The sequence below is a fragment of the Colias philodice genome, chromosome 30, assembly GCF_061535455.1.
Source record: "Colias philodice isolate Cphi_HAF_F1 chromosome 30, ilColPhil1 Martin Lab GWU primary, whole genome shotgun sequence".
In the NCBI taxonomy this organism is placed as follows: domain Eukaryota; kingdom Metazoa; phylum Arthropoda; class Insecta; order Lepidoptera; family Pieridae; genus Colias; species Colias philodice.
Genome location: NC_143115.1, coordinates 4,628,940 through 4,647,008, shown reverse-complemented (window position 1 = coordinate 4,647,008; position 18,069 = coordinate 4,628,940). Strand labels below are relative to the sequence as shown.

Sequence of the window (18,069 nt, the reverse complement as noted above, 5' to 3'; positions counted from 1 at the left end):
ATATATAATCAACCACAGGAGGATCTCTTTCGGAGGATTTCTCTGGAGGATAGTGTTGTCTTGGCGGCATTTTTAGCTAGAAAAAAAGGGAACAATAATAACTTTTGGATATGAATACACATAATACCATTATTTCAGGTAAAACTTAACTAACATGAAGTATTACTTATAGATTTAAACACAAACATTCGCATTTATACTTAAAATATTATTTCAATAACATTGTGGCTGAATACTGGATCATTGAGACCACAGATTGAGACCCAGTGGTCAGCCGCTTGAAAAAAATATTTTGAAATGCGGCTGACCACTGGGTTTTCTAACAATTAGGAAATAGGAATAATCCCAGTAATCAGCCCCAGGGGCTGTCCATTGGATCTTTCATAAAAAATCAGTATCCAATGGTCAGCCCCTCAAATTTTTAAGTAAAAAAACAATATTTTTTATCAAATTTCATAAAATTAAATGCTCTAAGTAATCTATAAAGTTATTATGTATAAAACACTTCACATTTCATACTAAAATATGTTATTTCTCACCTTTCAAAAGAGCACCACGTGAAACAAAAAATATTGCAGACATGACACTTCTGCTCTTGTCGGCGGACAGCACCTGTACGAACGTGTTTACTTCTCTCCCCTGACCCCCTGCGGCTGCTCCTATCGCGTGATGCATGAACCAATAACGAAACAGAGCTTCTATTTAAGTGCGCGTGATTTGGTTATTTTGATTACAGCGATATTTATGGCCAATAAACAACGCAATAGGCTGATCACTGGTGCCTGGCTGACCACTGGTGCCGTTACCCTACCTAGTTAATAGTTTTAAGATACATACTTACACATGTCTTTAATAAAAAAAAGTGGTTAAAATCTAAAATTATTTTACACCCTACATTAGTCGTCATTTAGATTATTTTAGGAAATACTCATTTATTCATACACACACAATACACAAACACATCACACAAACACACATCATAAACAGTTTATTTTTTTCATGTAGATAACCTATTTTAAGTTAAGGAAGAGCGGGTCCTACTGACTCAGGTTTTATCTTAAACTTACTAGGAGGGACTCTACTACTCCAAATTATGTAAAATTAAGAAACGAAATTAAACTATTTTTATTATTATTTTTTTTATTCATAAACCTGCTATTCACGTATTCAGATGATTGTTAAGAGATAAAGAAGCGGACCTCAAAAAAACAGGAAAGGGACAGTTTAAGATCCCAAATTTTATAGCTTATTGTGAACCACCGGAACTGTTTAGGAAACAACGTTTTGTAAAGATTAAGCCAAACGGACGGACGTACTTTTATTATATATACAAAAGGTGCAATCGGACAGGAAGCGGACGGTAGACTCAAATATTAACTTTTGATCCCAGCTTCCGGTTAACTGTCAACGGAAATTTTGTTTATTTATTCAATTTTATTAAATGTCAGTTTCGACGCGGTATTTTAATCTGTGTTGTAAATAGGATGGTGATTAAGGGAATGTGTAATCCATACTAACATTATAAATGCGAAAGTAACTCTGTCTGTCGGTCTGTTACTCAATCACGCCTAAACTACTGAACCAATTTTCATGAAATTTGGTATGGAGATATTTTAATACCCGAGAAAGGACATAGGCTACTTTTTATCCCGGGAAATTGACGCAATCCCGGAAATCCCACGGGAACGGGAACTATGCGAGTTTTTCTTTGACAGCGCGGGCGAAGCCGCGGGCGGAAACCTAGTTTATTAATATGGCATTGCTGTTTCTTATTCAAATTAAATAATTTAATTAAAATTCTAAATTATTTAATTCCAATTAACATCTTTTTTTCAGGACAATTTTCACACACGGCACGATCTGATCCCATACTAAGCTTTTCGCTTGTGTTGGTTTCCATAACCACTTGGCTGATAAACATACATATAGATATATAATTTTAAATAAATACTGATATAGATAATTAATTAACACCCAGGGCCAGAGCAAACATCTACACCATCTACAACACATAGGATAGTTTTTATCCTGAAAAGCCCACAGGAATGGGAATTATACGGGTTCATTTGACTATGCGATCGAAGCTACGAAAAGCTATGTAGTAAAATATATAGACTACTACTTATTAGAAATCACAAAACTACGTCTAAACTAAATTACCATGTTTGTAAGTTATAAGAATTATTTTAAATATTATGTAAAGTTTTTTTTATTTAACCGGAACTTAAAATAAGACCCCCTACTAACTTAACGGGAGGAAGTGAATATTTCCCGCCCTTTTGTGAATTCCACGGTCACGTTCTGTAATTCGGAATTTAAAAAAAGACCATAGACAACAATCCTTTACAAATAGAGGAATGGCGATTCACTTCCGATGTACGGAATAATACCTTTTGTTAACATCACGTGTAGGTACCTAATATATTTGTTATTTGGCTAATGCTTTGGCGGTAAACGAAGACCCATCGTCTAGATACGTGATGCATGCCGCCCGTACGTAAGTATGTAAGTATTTTTAATATTATACAAGTATTTTTATTATACCCGGCTTCGCCCGTGGTACATAATATATCTATAGCACTCAGGGATCACGTACATATTCAACGATGAAATAATTTTTGAAATCGGTTCAGTATAGTTTCCGAGATTAGCGCGTTCAAAGAAACTCTTCAGCCTGCGAACCTACCTAACCATATTAAATAATAAAATATTAAATTTATTAAAAATTAAAATATTAAGTATGTACTGAATAATAAATAAAATATTTTAGACCATTTTTAACACATAGCACGATTCGATCCCATACTAAGCTTTTTGCTGGTGATAACTGATATGATAGTATGATACCAAATGGCTGATAAAAATTCATATATAATTTTAAATAAATATTAAACACATAATTAACACCCAGACAAACGTATAAAATCTTACAATTTAAAACAATTACCAAAAGAAACATCATTTTTAATATTTTTTAGTAACTACATACTCTAAAGTTAAAATCTACATTCTATGTACGCTATTCACTTGTCATAATATACCTAATATATTATAATAAAAAATCAATGACATTTGAGTGTTTTGAAAATTAAAAAAAAAATTATCTGCTCATTAGCCCAAGTTTAAAAAAAATCTAAACGGAAATGGCGGGCTGTCATTTGACAAAAACTACTATTATATCGGCCACAATAAAGCTAAATAGATTTGAGTAAGGTTTGCGTCAAGCCGGAATTCATCTAAACAGCTTATTCCGGGACACAAATGGGACAAAATAAGAAATAAGTTACATCCGTTTAGGTTACTTGTCAAAATTTGGCGGGACGGGTGCCCGCGCAAAAACGAGTCAGGGGTTGTCAACTGTTTCGTAGATTTTACTTTAAACTCTATTTAAAAGTAAAATAGAGTCATCGTCGACGTATTAGAATAGAATTATCAACGAGTATGTAATGTTACCAATAAATATAGTTTACAAGTATGTAATTTACTATCTGTGCTCCGCGGTGTTACCCGCAGTGCTGCGCTCCTATTGGTTGGATACATGGGCTTTCTGACACCGAAATAATTTAGAAGTTCCCGAGATTAGCGCATTCAAACAAATAAACTCTTCAGCTTTATAATAATAATTTTAGTATATAGATTAAGATTTAGACAAAGCGAGCGAAGCCGCGGGCTAAAAGTTGAGAAAAGAAATTAAGATGTCATCATTTTAATTTACTATTCAATTTAAATAAAATATAAAATTCCCTTTTTACATATTATCCCTAACCAAAAACTTGTCAAAAATTAAAAAATAACTACATTTCATCTACTTTCAAAAAGGTTTCTTATACCTGCCTTTTTTATTCTTCCTTTGTCATGCACGTGGCGGGCACGTATTTTAAAAGACATCTATCATCTTGGGCTAATCTTTCCTTTTTTTTGTTAGTTTTTTTTAATCCAACTTATTACGTGCCAAAGTAACGTAATCATGTAGATTGATAAAATAATTTTCAATTTTTTACGAGAATCTTTTTCCTATTTACACTAGCTAGGTGTAGTTACGCAAGCTGATAAAAGTTTTATTATCCCAAAACGGCTGAAACGATTTCGAGGAAATTTCCTGCTAGATAGCTCGTACTATACTCAGGTACTTACCTAACTTATGAGTCTGACTACTTTCATTTTGAAATGAAAAAGCATATTTATATTCATAATTACAAAATGCGCAATTTCACCCGAAAAATGTAGCCGATGTTTTATCCTTTATTCTCAACTATTTGCAATTTCATTAAAATCGGTGCTGTAGTTTAAAAAGCGTAACAGACATACAAACTGTGTAAATATATTTTAGGTAGTAAGGATAATAACCATATACTAACAATAGGCTTCATAAAAAAAAATACGGTCACAAAGGAATAATAATTATTAAACATTAACTTTAACCTTAACCTCAACCACTTAACGTTAACATTAACCTTAACTGTATCTTTCAATTAGTGAACTCTGTTTTAAATCGGTTAAGTAATTTATTTATTTATTCATTACAAAAAACAATAACAATTTATACTTTGACAATACTAAATTACTTAGCTGGGCCCGCCACTACGTCTTGTCGTTCTTTTCTTTTCCTGAGCATTGAAGAAAACAAAATCATGAAATAAAAACTATATGAATGCTGTTGCATTCATATTTTGGGAGGATGGATCATGGACGTACTACATAAGTATGTAAGTTTGTAAGTATTTACGAAAAAAGTTCAAGACGGAATTTGATGACACTAAATATAAGTAAGTAACTACTTATCTATAGGTAAGTATGTAATACAAACAAAAATACTTTATTGTGCACCAAAATTGTTTAACTTAGACGTAGAAGAAAATACCTAAATAAAAAATTAAAAAAAAGTTGAGCACAACAGGCGGTCTTATCGCCTTATATTTCAGAATAACATAATATGTGCTAAAGAAATACATAAGCTTAAGTATGACTTGACCGTGCGTGAAACTGCACAGCACAGCTAGCTGTAGACGATATACCTAACTCTAAATTTGTTTTTAAGAAAGCCAAATTATTATCATGATGTATTGTATTTTCCCTTGTGTTACTAGATATATTGATATATGTATTATTATTATTAGTTCCCGCATCAATAAAATTTTACAACATAGGTTGTCATGTAAAATAACTTTTTCCCTGATCGTTGAACCGTAAAAAATATTATTATGTATACTTATAATATAATATAAAGGTGCTTCGGGAAAATGAAACAAATTAATAAAATAAAAACTCTTTATTACTTCCCATATATCGATAAAACATATTATATTAGTTACAAGTTTTTTTTAAGGTATTTTATACGAATACAAAAGGTTGCGTCTCACTTTCAGCTATTTATCTCCAAAACTCTTGAGTATCAGACGGCGCCATCGAGATAGAATGTACTACGTACTAGAGAGGCGATCGCTACTACACTCTCTTTAACACGAGCTAGAGGTAAGAATCACAAGTCTCTTTAGTCTGTGTCGGACTGTGCCCCCCGCTTGCCGCGTCAACACGTGTTATTGCTCTGTTCAAAATGCCTTCGTGTTTGCTTAGATATTGTTTTAACAGTTCCCATAATACAAACAAAGCCCGAGGAGTGACTTTTCACCAGTAAGTTTCCTTATTATGAGTAAGTCATGCATTTTACTAATATTGTTATCATTTTGCGAAAAATCACCACGCGTTCTGCGTTTCGCGCCATTTTTCATAGACTAACAGCACAGACGTGACACTATCGATGAGTCTGTTAAAAAAATGTAACTGGATTTTTTTAACTATGTATGTATAATATATTATGTATATACAATATCTACTAGGAAAGATTACCGTGGTGTAGTACCTAAATATTTATACTTTTACCCGACTACGCAAAGTAAAACGGTAGGTTATATTAAGTAATATTTATTTATTTACCTATTTTTATTTATTAAAAAAAGCCTAATCAATAGTTGTTCCAATAGGATTTATAAATTATTATGCACAACAATTACAAATAAACACAACATTCACAGAAACTAATACAGTAAAAGTTCCTTAATCGCGCTTCCTTTATTCGTGTTTTCACTATTCGCGGATTAAAAAAATGCGACCCAATTTCTATATTCACGACTAAAAATTTTTTTTATTCGCGGATTTAATAAGTACATACATAATAATAAAATTATTCCAATAGGTATCTTACCCAATATCCTTGTCAAATGGACTAATAAGAAAGTAAAATAGATCTTATAACAAGTTTGCCTAAAGTACATAATATTATGTTCTTAAATGATATCGCCGAGGCCTTTGACACAAGCCGCCTTTGTCGCAAGCCACCTCTGCAGCGATTGATGTTTTTGAGAATGTAAATAAACAGAATGGAAGCAACCTTATAACTCAATAAATAAAGTATATTTTTAAATGTAGTTCCGTTTATAGTAAAGTTACAAAAATTGTGATCGAGTAAGGGGGCGTCCATAAATTACGTGAGGTGTTTTTTAAAATTTTCTGCACCTCCCTCCCCCCCTGGTGAGATGTCGTGAGAATTTATTCAACCCCTCCCCCATCCTCGAATCTCGCGTGAGATTTTTCAAAATGTGAGTTTCTTATACGTAAACGCCATCAACATTGAATCATCGTATCCATTTAAATTACATCATGAAGCAAAAACTGATAAAACTATTGATTACTACACAAAACGACAAAAGCTTAATAAATTGATATTATTTAAAGGAAATTAAAATACATAGTTTAATATAAAATCCTCGTTTTATTAATTCCCTAGTATCAGTACCACCAGATAGTACCGAGTAAACAGATTGCACAATGTGTCGCATCTGCACGCATTGCTTAATCTTTGAACTTGAAGCCACGCCTCGCTCGTTCCACACGTACCCCACCACATCGGCCGCGCGCAATGTTTTTGTTTGGAATAACCCCTCTAGTAATATATCTCGATGGACGGCGCAGGTTTTCAGATGTCCAGTATCGGGCCATCAGCGACTACACCACAGTGCGGCGCCCAAAATCTCAGTATTCACCGTGGTGCGGCGAGGTTTTTTATTAGAAAAGAGACAAATATATTTTTGTGATCACAGTTTGAAGTAGGACTCAATTTAGTTTAAAAATCGTATGGCAAAATATTTGACACAACGATAGAAAAGAAACTGTTTCTTTTGTGTGCGGTATGTCAAATATTTTACAAGCACCTCATGCCGCACTGTACTGCGAGCGCGCCGCGTGTCAGTCTCGCATAGTAATGTACCAGAACGGCACGCGTCGTTATCAAATTTTTAAATGACAATGATACCTTAGAGGCTTTAGTTTTTTTATTTTCTTTTATTTCGTAGCATAAATGCAAAAATGTGATGACAGTTGTGAAAATAATATAAAACATTAAAACAAAAGTTACTGAACAATTTCCTGATAGTACTCTATCAAGTACCTTGTTTTATATGTGTTTTTTTTTGTATCGACGATCTCGTTATCTATTAACTGAAATATACAAAATTGATTTATATCGATATCGATGTTTTATTTTACAGTGTTTCCCATCGCTATTACTGTAAACATGCCGTATCAACGCAGTGCGGGATGGCAAATAATTTTTCACAAAATCAGGGGTTTACATTTTCCCTCATATCTTTTAAACTATTGGGTCAAACTAAAAGCTATTTATGCGGTATATACTAGACTATATATGTATACTACTATCTGAAAAAAAATTTTTTGAAATATCTTGAAATTTCATGAAATTATTAACCTTCAAAGTCAGAAGGTGCGATGTGATAAAAATGGCTCATGACGCACAGTGGTGAACTTGCCGATGTGAAGTATGGAAGACATGCCGCAACAACGGTAAGTTTGGCATTTTAGGTGCCGCAGTGAACGTGTTAAAATAATTTTGTGTGTGTGTGTGTGTGTGGTGTGCACTGTCTAAATTCCATAAGGCAGCATATCCAATCTTTAATCTAATTCATTGAATATGAATATTTGAAATGAAACTTGAATCCACAAAAAATAATTAAATTCGATTCACCTGTTTGGGAGTTCGGTGACAAACATACGCACTGAGAAAATATATTAAAAGTCATTCAGAATATAGAGCAAACAAATATATCTATATGTTGTACAAAATAAAGGTTGTCTTGCATGTCCTATATAAAATCGAAAACTTGGCAATTATTGATCATGTGATGATCTTCAGCAGTGTTGTGTATGAACCATTTGTAATAATGTACTCTATGGTATGAACCAAGACTTCTGACTAATCTTCGACAGTGTATAGACGAAGTCGGGGTGCACCGCTAGTTATCCCATAAATAAAAGAGAGCATTAATATAGTTCAAAGAAACTGAAAAAACACGATTAACTGAAATTATTGTATTGTCACCGATCCTTGATAAGCGTACAAAGTTTGAATTAAAAGTGGGTCAAAATCGAGTCTAAAGGTGTCGGTTACAAACATACAGGTGAAGCTAATAAATAAAAAAAGCGTGTTAAAAAGGGTTTAAGCACAACAAAAATGGTAATCAGTTAATTAACATATATATAATTATTGTACAACGGACATCCTTAGAGGAAGGATGTGGTAATAAAAAGTACTGGTCTTCATTTCCTTTATCCAAAGTTTTATGTTCTATGTGCGGTTGTATTGAAGCTAAAACAGTCAAAATATAACTAGCCGCTTGCTCCGGTTTCACCTGAGATGACTAATAAATACCGGCCGAATTGATAACCTCCTCCTTTTTTTGAAGTCGGTTAAAAACAATGTTACTTATGTGGTTGATTTTAGTGTAAAAAGTGTTCGTTCAATAAACATTTATGAACTAACTAGCTTAACGCCCGCGGCTTTGCCCACTTTGTCTAAACTCTAAAACCTAATAAATTATAATATACTAAAACATACGTCGTATATTATTATTATTAGTCTGTGCTAAATCCTTCCTCTTGAATCACTCTATCTATTAAAATAAAATAAACCGCATCAAAATCCGTTTCGTAGTTTTAAAGATTAAAGCATACAAAGGGACATAGGGACAGAGAAAGCGACTTTGTTTTATACTAGGTAAGTAACTATGTAGTGATGGTAAAATAATTTTTCAAAATTGGGCGAGTGTTTAAGTTACTTCATTGTGGTGAGTTACATTTCAAGAAAGTTAAATATTTGCAGTCTGTCGTCTGTCGTCATGTCTTCGTTATTACAACCACAAGTACCTATCTTAACAACAAAAATAAACCGACTTAAAAATTCTGTCTGTCTGTGTAATTTACACAGATACAGTCTTTCTTGTGAATGCTCTATATTTATTTTACTAAAAAACCGCTAAACCGATTTTAATGAAACTTGCATTGATCATTTCAATCGGACTTATAATTTATGAATTATTTGTGGATAATCTGCAATCATACACTGGCATAGGTACATGTTAAGAAGTTGTGTTGTATAATATACAAAAATTGCACTTATAAATAATTGTGACAATTGTGTGTGTATACATTTGTCCCTCCGTCGCGTCGCGTCGTTGTATTTATTTATTTTACTACTTTACGTAAAATTTTCATTAACTATTTTTTTAATGCTTTGCTAAAATATAATTCAGCCTGATTTTTGTCGTTTGTGCGTACTTACATACTGTGACTTTTAAGTGATCTTTCAAATGAAATTAAGTAGAACTACTAAACGCCTATGGATTGAGGGCTAATACCTACTTTTATAGATATCCAGACAATATCTTAATCATAGTAAATACTAAACCAATCTTGATGAAATTTTGGAGTTTTATGTATATACCTACATACGATTACTATTTTACGATAAAATAAAGTTCTATATACTTAACCGATTTTGATAAAATTTACTTACTGTGTATGATAAGATAAGTGAATGAAAGTAAATAAAACAAACAAAAACATTAGAATTGGAATTTATTAAAATATTATTTACAATTATTATAACGAACTAACTATACTTATGGCAATAAACTTAACATATTTGTTCAATGGCGGACTCTAAATATAACCCACTGTTCCTTCAATTCCACAAAATACAAAAAAAATATACAATTAACAGGCTTATAAACAAACACAAATAAATATTTTTTTATTACAATGAAATAATAGTATATAAATAAACCAAATAAATTATCCAAACATTATATATAGCTACTATAGACTCAAGTCAGAACTTGTACTTTAAAAACAACATACATTTAAACATTTTATAAATACATACAAAAAACACAGACATGACATTTTTTTTCAGAACAAATTATATTTATTTATTATATTATATAAATATATACCATTTTATCAAGAAACAGTGAGTAGAAAACATTTTTAGGTTCACGTACCAGCCGTGACAATATTTCCCGCCAAAAAACAACGCAACATCTTCACAAAAAAATAAATTCGGTTTCGAAAAAAAAAACAAACACAATTTTGACAGGAAAATGTTGCGCGCTTAAAAATTAATATTTACACGTGGAAAGTACATAATTGGAATAAATAAAATCTATATAACAACATAATATACAGATATAACAAGGAAATAATATTTTACAATTCATTATAATTGTTTTTTATTTACAACGTTTGATATTCGAAGTATGGGGACTAAATACATTGTTCTAAACAGAAATATGTATTTCTTAACGTTTAAAAAAGTTACAATCCCGCCAATCGTTTCGAAAAAAAATTGGGCGCCAGAAATAAAATTAAATTGACTACATTATTAACATAAATTTGAAAATAATTTATGAAAAATTGTGTTTAATATAAGTAATAATGCACGATCAATTCACACGACCAATATTTTCGCTATTTTTGGTTACTTAGAATATATGAAGAATTGCTATCAGATTTCCGTCTATATTACAATTTATTCAAATCCAAAAAAGTTTTAACGTAGTAGCTACGTTAAATAAAAATATGATTCGTGTGTTCATATAATATACAAATAAATTAAATATGCTATGTATTTAGTCCCATAATACATAAAAATAAAAAGGAATGGACAAAAAATTTGTGAAATGCGACAATATCGCATGTGAATTGCTTACGACACGACATATCGTATCGTAACGTTAAAGGGAAGTTTTAAATTCTGTTTATTTTTGAAGTGAAACTTCTTTAGGCGCGTTGAGAGTAAAATTTCAAGGTCGCGTCGTGGCAATACCGTCACGTGATGGAAAGCCGACGATTTAGGTATCGTTGAATCAAAGAAGTTTCACTTCTGACACGTGTGCTCGGCGCACACGCTCTTTTTTGTTTATTAGGCTAAAAATATGTATAAGACACTGTTTATCTGTCCGTTTGTGTGTTCGAGGCATTTAGAAAATCTACAGAATTGGTGGTTCGACAGGACGGTATTTTTTGGAAAATGAAAAACAGTTTTTAGTTAATATCGTGGACGGAACCCGTTTTTAAACGTGTCAAAGTAACTTTTTTTATTGCACACAGATAATAAATGAAAAAGAATCGAAAGAAAAATAATAATAACATTTTTAATGTCATTTGTGATACATTTTAATTATATTATTTTAGTTTAGTTATATTCGAATTATGTTCTAACCAACAAATATTCGTATTTTTAGCGAAAGCCTGCGCTATTTAAAATGAAATAACTTTTAATTCTATATTATACGAGAAAATTTATGAAAATTGAGTTTTTATTGCTAATAATTACATACATAATTATATTTACGTGTTGCGTTTATTCCAATAATATTACAATTGCATCTATCCCATATCTTATATTTTAACAATTCAAAATCGCTTGAAACTCTATATTTGAGTTTGAGTTCAAAGGAGTTCAAGTACGAACATTATTCTGTTACAAAGATCAAAAGCGTCTCAAAGTCTACTTAAATTTTTGAATTTTGAGTTTGCGTTCAAGTATGAACATCAATCTATGTTTCGATCATTCAAAAGCGCTTCTCAGTTTAATATAAATATTTGAGTTCAAGTATGAACATCATTCTTTATTTCGATTCATTAAGATTTGAGTTTGAGTTTAAGTTTGAGTTCAAGAACGAACATTCTATATTTCGATTCATTACTTTAACATTTTAAATATTTGAGTTTGAGCGTAACTTTGAGTATGACTTAAAACCGGGTTCCGTCCGCCCTCACATTTCAAACCGTCAAACTAGTAATCAATTGTTGACACAGCTTCCCATACTCCCTTTGATCTCCCGAGATCCTCCTCATCTTTAACCCTTTCATCTCTTTCGCTTTATCCTCACAGACCATCAACTCAATTTGAATCCCCCCAGAGTACTCTAAATTGAGAAACCCGCTCAATTCCTCGTCACTATTTTTAGCTGACTCAACAAAAATGTTCTGAGGCGGTACTCTTGTATTTATCGTTTCCATGAGCAACTCAACTATTCGTTGAGAATCCAATTGTGAGCACACTGTTGATAACGCGACTTCGTAATATTCCTGAACGCACGATATCTGCTGTGGGTTGAGTAAAATCGGTATTTTCTGCTCTGCCGGTCTACAGATCTCCGTCAATCGTAGATCCATTGTAGATCTTTGTATTTGATCTATAGCTGGTTCTTCCCCCTCTCTAGGCATGTACACATCTTCATAATATTCCTTGACTTCTCCTAAAACGCCTTGCGCGGAAAAACTTGATCTTGGCGTTTCGCCTTTTTCCGAAAAACTGCCTCTACCGAAATCGCTTTTTTCTGAAAACGAGGATCTACCAAAATCGCCACGTTCTGAAAAACTTCCTCTGTCCGAAAAGGAAAAAGATTCTCTGTGTTCGGAAAAACTGCCTCTGTTTTCGCTGAAACCCGAACTAATACTGACTATATTCGAATAAATAGATTGTATATTATGTTCGCAGTTCGGGGAAACGTTCGCCGAATCGTTGCTTAGAGAATCATCGCTAAAACCTAGCGATTTATCACTTCCCCGCCTTGGTCTGTCCAGGTATTTGCTAGTTTCATCAATACTTTCTTTGGGCGACTGCATTTCTGTGTCCTTTTCGATTTCTATTTCCGTTTCTTGACTGACTTTCCTCCCAATTCCCTTGGTTATGGACGGCCGATCGTCTATTTCTGACGGTTCAGAAATAACGAAATGCGGTAAAGGATATTTCGCGTTTTCCAAACTATCCACACTGTCTTCAGACGATGAGGCCACTAGGGTAATTTCTGACCCTAGACAGTCCGTCAAACTGATTTGGGGGTTATTTGTAAAGGGGTAGTTTTGAAACTTGTCCGTACTATTCCCGTTGGAGATTTCCTCTTGAATCATATCTAGGGGGGATCCAGGGTTCGAAATAGGGGAGTTATTTAGCGATCTATGTGTGACCATGTGTATTTGGGGGTGGACCATTGGATGCAGTTGGGGGTAACTGGTTTCCATATCGACATTGCTGCGAAGGTCTAGCGGCGTGGAACTGGGTTGTGGAGTACCCCTGGTGATGGATCCTGTGTGGAGGTAGCTCAGACCTTCGGTGATCTGATGAAGAGGGGACCCTGGGCTTGCTGGAGAGGCTCTGCCGAAGCTCCCGTATGAATGGATGGACTTTAGGACGTCCGGTTGTATGTGCGCTGTGTACAGGGTGTTCAGGTTGAGCCCCAGTTTGAGCGCTAGGTCCTGGGAATTAAAATAGTTTTGGTAAATACATGTATACCTATTTATAATTGTCATATATTATATGTGTATAAAAAGAAAATAAACTGTGCAATAAAAGTTACCAAAATAACTTGTAAAGTAAATAATCGAAAAAAGATCGAGCTAAGTTATAATAGTAGGGGAGCCCAGGATGCTAAATGTGGATTTACTCGAGCGTCACGGGAACCTATTAGAATTGGTAGATTAGACCATAGCGAGAAAAAAAGGTCCTATAATGTTTTCACTTTTAGCGGTGGGGAAGGGTTTTTTGATTTTTTTTAATTTAAAAAAGAAAAAAATTGGCTTGGAAATACTCAAGCGCGTTAGATATTGATATTTTGCATGCTCCAGGACGTCACTGAAAAAAAGTATACGTTAATCTGACGATTTAAGTGGCGATTTAATCGCTATGAAGAAAGGGTAAAAAATTAAAGTAATATTATTCGAGCGCGTCAGATTAATATATGGGGGGGTTAATTACAATATAAGAAGTCCCCATTTCGCTAATCTGACGATTCGAGCTCAACCTTAGGAAATTATGGATTATTCAAATTTTCCAGCGGGGCCCCTGAGCGCACCCACCAACCATAACTGCTCATATTGACTAGAGGTACTAATGAATAGCTAAGGTACCGTCCCTTATAGTAATCTGACGCGCTCGAGTAAATCCCAAAATCCCCCTCTTGGCCTCCCCTACTATAATAATAACTTAAACTAAAAAGTTTACACACTTTGGAAGAACTTTCTTTAGCAAAAAAAATGCCTGTACGCTTTGTAGCTTATGAAAACATACAATATAAGAAAAAAGATGGCAAGATTTTATTCATCTATATTATCATGTAATAAGTATGGTACACATAATTATCTTCTTATTATAATAATACCCTGTACACACTTTTCTTTTTATTTTCGTTTTTACAAAATTAATATATCGCCTATAAAATAATAAATAAATATTTCAGGACAATTTTCACACACGGCACGATCTGATCCCATACTAAGCTTTCGCTTGTGTTATGGAAACCAGATGGTTGATACACATCTATTTCTCTATATTTTTATAAAAAAATATAAATAAAACAAAATAATCACCCTGTCTCTCGTGTTATCACCAGACAGGTCAAGCGGTGGCGAAGCTCCAGCGTGTATTGGTGATCCTGCAAGAAACATTATTTGTTTATATGTATGTATTTATTGTTTTAAGAGATGAGAAACGAAGCAAACACTGGATAATCGAAAAATTAATTGCATATTATTACTTGTATTTATCGTAAAAATAGGATTCACAAGTAAGAATTAATGATTAGGGGAGCAAAATATCTTATACTATATTAATTTTAATAATAGATTGAATATTGTTTATAGGAAATTTTTCTTTCGCAAATTCTTACAAAAAACTTCATTTCAATAATACTAAAAATATTTCTAAAATAAGTATACTTGATAATTTTTTCTGTGAAAATACATAAGTTAAATATAAGTTGCTGTTATCACTATTTTTTTCACTTTTTTTGTATGTAGTTTCATATTTTATCGAAATTAAAACATTCTTTACTACTTACTTATAAATAATTTACTTACCAGGTAAAGACGCAGGCGCATGTAACCGCGGCTCTAAGGGCGAAGCGCTAGCGCTCTGCCCCGATCTTCGTTCTAAGCCACGCTGTGGAAAAAAAATATTTTTTATGAGTGCTCTAGTAACTATATTTCACAAAAAAATCACAATATTGTTTTGTATTTTTCTTATGTGAAATTGTTTTATCATGTCAATTGTAAAAAATAATTGAATAAAAGTTATCAACCATTTTTTGTCTTTTATTTTACCTGAATATCATCAAATATAAACTATATTATTCTCTGTACACTTTTGCTTTAACTTATATTTACATCTACTTTAAACATCACACAATTTATGAATATTTCAAAACATAGCCAGAACAAAATATCCAACTTCAAAAGATATTTTTTTTTATGCTTTCACATTTTTTGTCATTTTTTTTTTCAACAATCTATCTGTACACCTGCAACTGCTGCAGTACCTTCCCACATTTCCTCAAAAAAAAAAAACATTTTTTTATCTCTGTCTATTTTTTGTACATTTTTCATCAATCTATACGCATACACACTTGCAACTGCTACATTACTTATTTCAGAAAATCTTCATTTTTTTAATGTTTTCCATATTATTGTAAAAAAAAGACGGGTTGCACTCCGGGAGTGCCGGCAGAAGTGAAATCTTGATTATTAACGTTGAGCATGTTTGATATTTTGGAATGGTATCCGTCTTACGCTTTTTCGATCAGGTCACGTGTCCTGACGCGAGTTTAAGATTTTATACCCATTACAGAAAAAGTGCTCAACGCCGCTAAAGAAGTTTTCACTTCAAAATTTCTATCAATCTATCCCCATACACACCTGCAATTGCTGGTACTCGAGTCTCGCGGACGCTATATCGTGCGTTTGTCTTGGGGGGGAACATTCCGCTCGACGCACGGGTGAATAGCGTTCCGGGTGTTCGCGAGCTGTGTGTTGACATACATACATGTTGTAGAATGGAATTCGTGAAATATGTATAAGAAAATAATCTTAGCTGAGAAAAACAATTTTAACTATTTTTATCAATATAAAAAAAGTGTTACAAAAGTATATTTTTTTATTTTATTCATTTGATACACCAATATGAATTAAAACTATTGATAAGAAAAAGTGTCTAAATAACTTAAAATGTCTTTTCATAGCCAAGATTAGAAAAAATAATTAATATTATTGATAGACATTTATACAGTAGCGGGGATCGAACCCACACACTCTGATGCTATAGGCAGAAATATTAAAAAATAAAATGTTACTTCAAAAGAATGCCAATGTTCAATCAAGCTATTATTACAACTATAATATCAAAGGTTTGATACCCGAAGCAGACAAGAAATTTATTTTCACCTAAAATATCACTATAAGACCAGAATTTTCGAGTAGCACATAAATTACTGTACTATTCCCCATAAATTATGCTATAATACAAGACAAACACACATATACAAACATCTACAAACAAAAACACACACAAGCAAACACAGTGCGACTAACTACTTTGCAAAAAAAAAATTGTGAACACCCAAAAAATTGCAAAAATCGTGACCTACCTTACTATTAGTCACTTTAAAAATTATTACCAACCTTATACATGTATAATACCTTTTTTTAACCTGATAACCATTGAGTAAAAACCCTATAAAAACAAGATTTAAAAGACCTTTCCAATTTTTACAATTATGACGAGTTAAACTTTAAAAAAATCGACCTCAAAACCCGACACACTACATTTTTTACCATATATAACCATCTAACCACATATTTATATTTTTTACCATATAACCACCAAACAACCACTTATCCATTTTTTTAAAACTACCCTCCACCTTGCAAAAAATACAAAAAAATTACCCATTTCTTGTACTGTAGCCAATGTTTGTAGTTTCGCTCTCGGCCCAGAATATTTCCTATGCCTTGTATATTGTGAGGTTATAGCCGTTCCCGATGTTATAGACCCGCTCGGTATGGTATTTCCACTAGAGAGCGTGGGCACGGGCGTCCCACTTGTTATCGATCCCATATTGCCACTCATTGATCCCATATTGCCGGTAGATAGTGTTGGTACTGGTGTACCACTTCTTATCGATCCCATCGTCCCACTAATGGGTCCCATATTGCCACTTATCGATCCCATATTACTAGACAGCGTGGGCACTGGAGTCCCACTTGTTATTGATCCCATAGTCCCACTAGATAGTGTCGGTACTGGAGTCCCACTCGTTATCGATCCCATAGTCCCACCAATCGATCCCATATTACTCGCCAACACTGGAGTCCCACTTGTTATTGAACCCATATTCGTAAAACCGAAATTCGGGAATATATCCATATTAATCGGCGTCCCTGACACTATAGACCCGGGGTTCGGAGGGTTTACCGGGGTCAGGGGGTTGATAGGGGTCCCCGAAGTTATCGATCCCATCACACTGCCTTGTGGTATCGTTTCTAACACGGGCTTCATTGATATGGGATAGTTGGGGGTTCCCGCGGTTATCGACCCCTGATTCGGGGGTTGTGGGGGGTTCGTGTGGGGGGGGCTGGAGTAACCAGCATTGTACTGTATAGACGGCGGCATGTAGTTTCGTTTCATACGCGCTTCGACTTCCATGACTAGTTCAGGGCTTATTACTAAGTGGCGAAAAGGCAAAAAAAATAATCAAAATTAAAACATGGAATGCAACATGCTAAAAAGGGTGAATTGTGATTTTTTTTTGAAAATTAAAACACGTAAGTGTATCTAAAAAATTCGATTCAAGAATTAAAAAATCATTTTAGAGAAGAAATTATTATTTTAAAACTGTTTTGGAACTGAAACAATCGTTGTTTTCGTTAGTTATCTTAATA

General features: G+C 33.3%; 1 protein-coding gene across 2 annotated transcripts in view; it reads right to left on the bottom strand.

Annotated features, from left to right (window-relative positions):
* Positions 1 to 9,910: 9,910 nt before the first annotated feature.
* Positions 9,911 to 18,069, bottom strand: part of LOC149475511 (uncharacterized) — a 50,371-nt gene continuing 42,212 nt past the window's right edge. Inside the window, exons 19-23 of one of the 2 annotated variants that reach the window (XM_089713310.1) lie at positions 17,077 to 17,853; positions 16,048 to 16,154; positions 15,214 to 15,295; positions 14,725 to 14,789; positions 9,911 to 13,614 (exon numbers count right to left, since the gene is read on the bottom strand). In XM_089713310.1, the coding sequence (XP_089569436.1) occupies positions 12,136 to 13,614; positions 14,725 to 14,789; positions 15,214 to 15,295; positions 16,048 to 16,154; positions 17,077 to 17,853 (2,510 nt within the window). In that variant the 3' untranslated portion in view covers positions 9,911 to 12,135. The remainder of the gene's footprint in view (positions 13,615 to 14,724; positions 14,790 to 15,213; positions 15,296 to 16,047; positions 16,155 to 17,076; positions 17,854 to 18,069) is intronic. The other variant, XM_089713311.1, reaches the window with a different exon arrangement.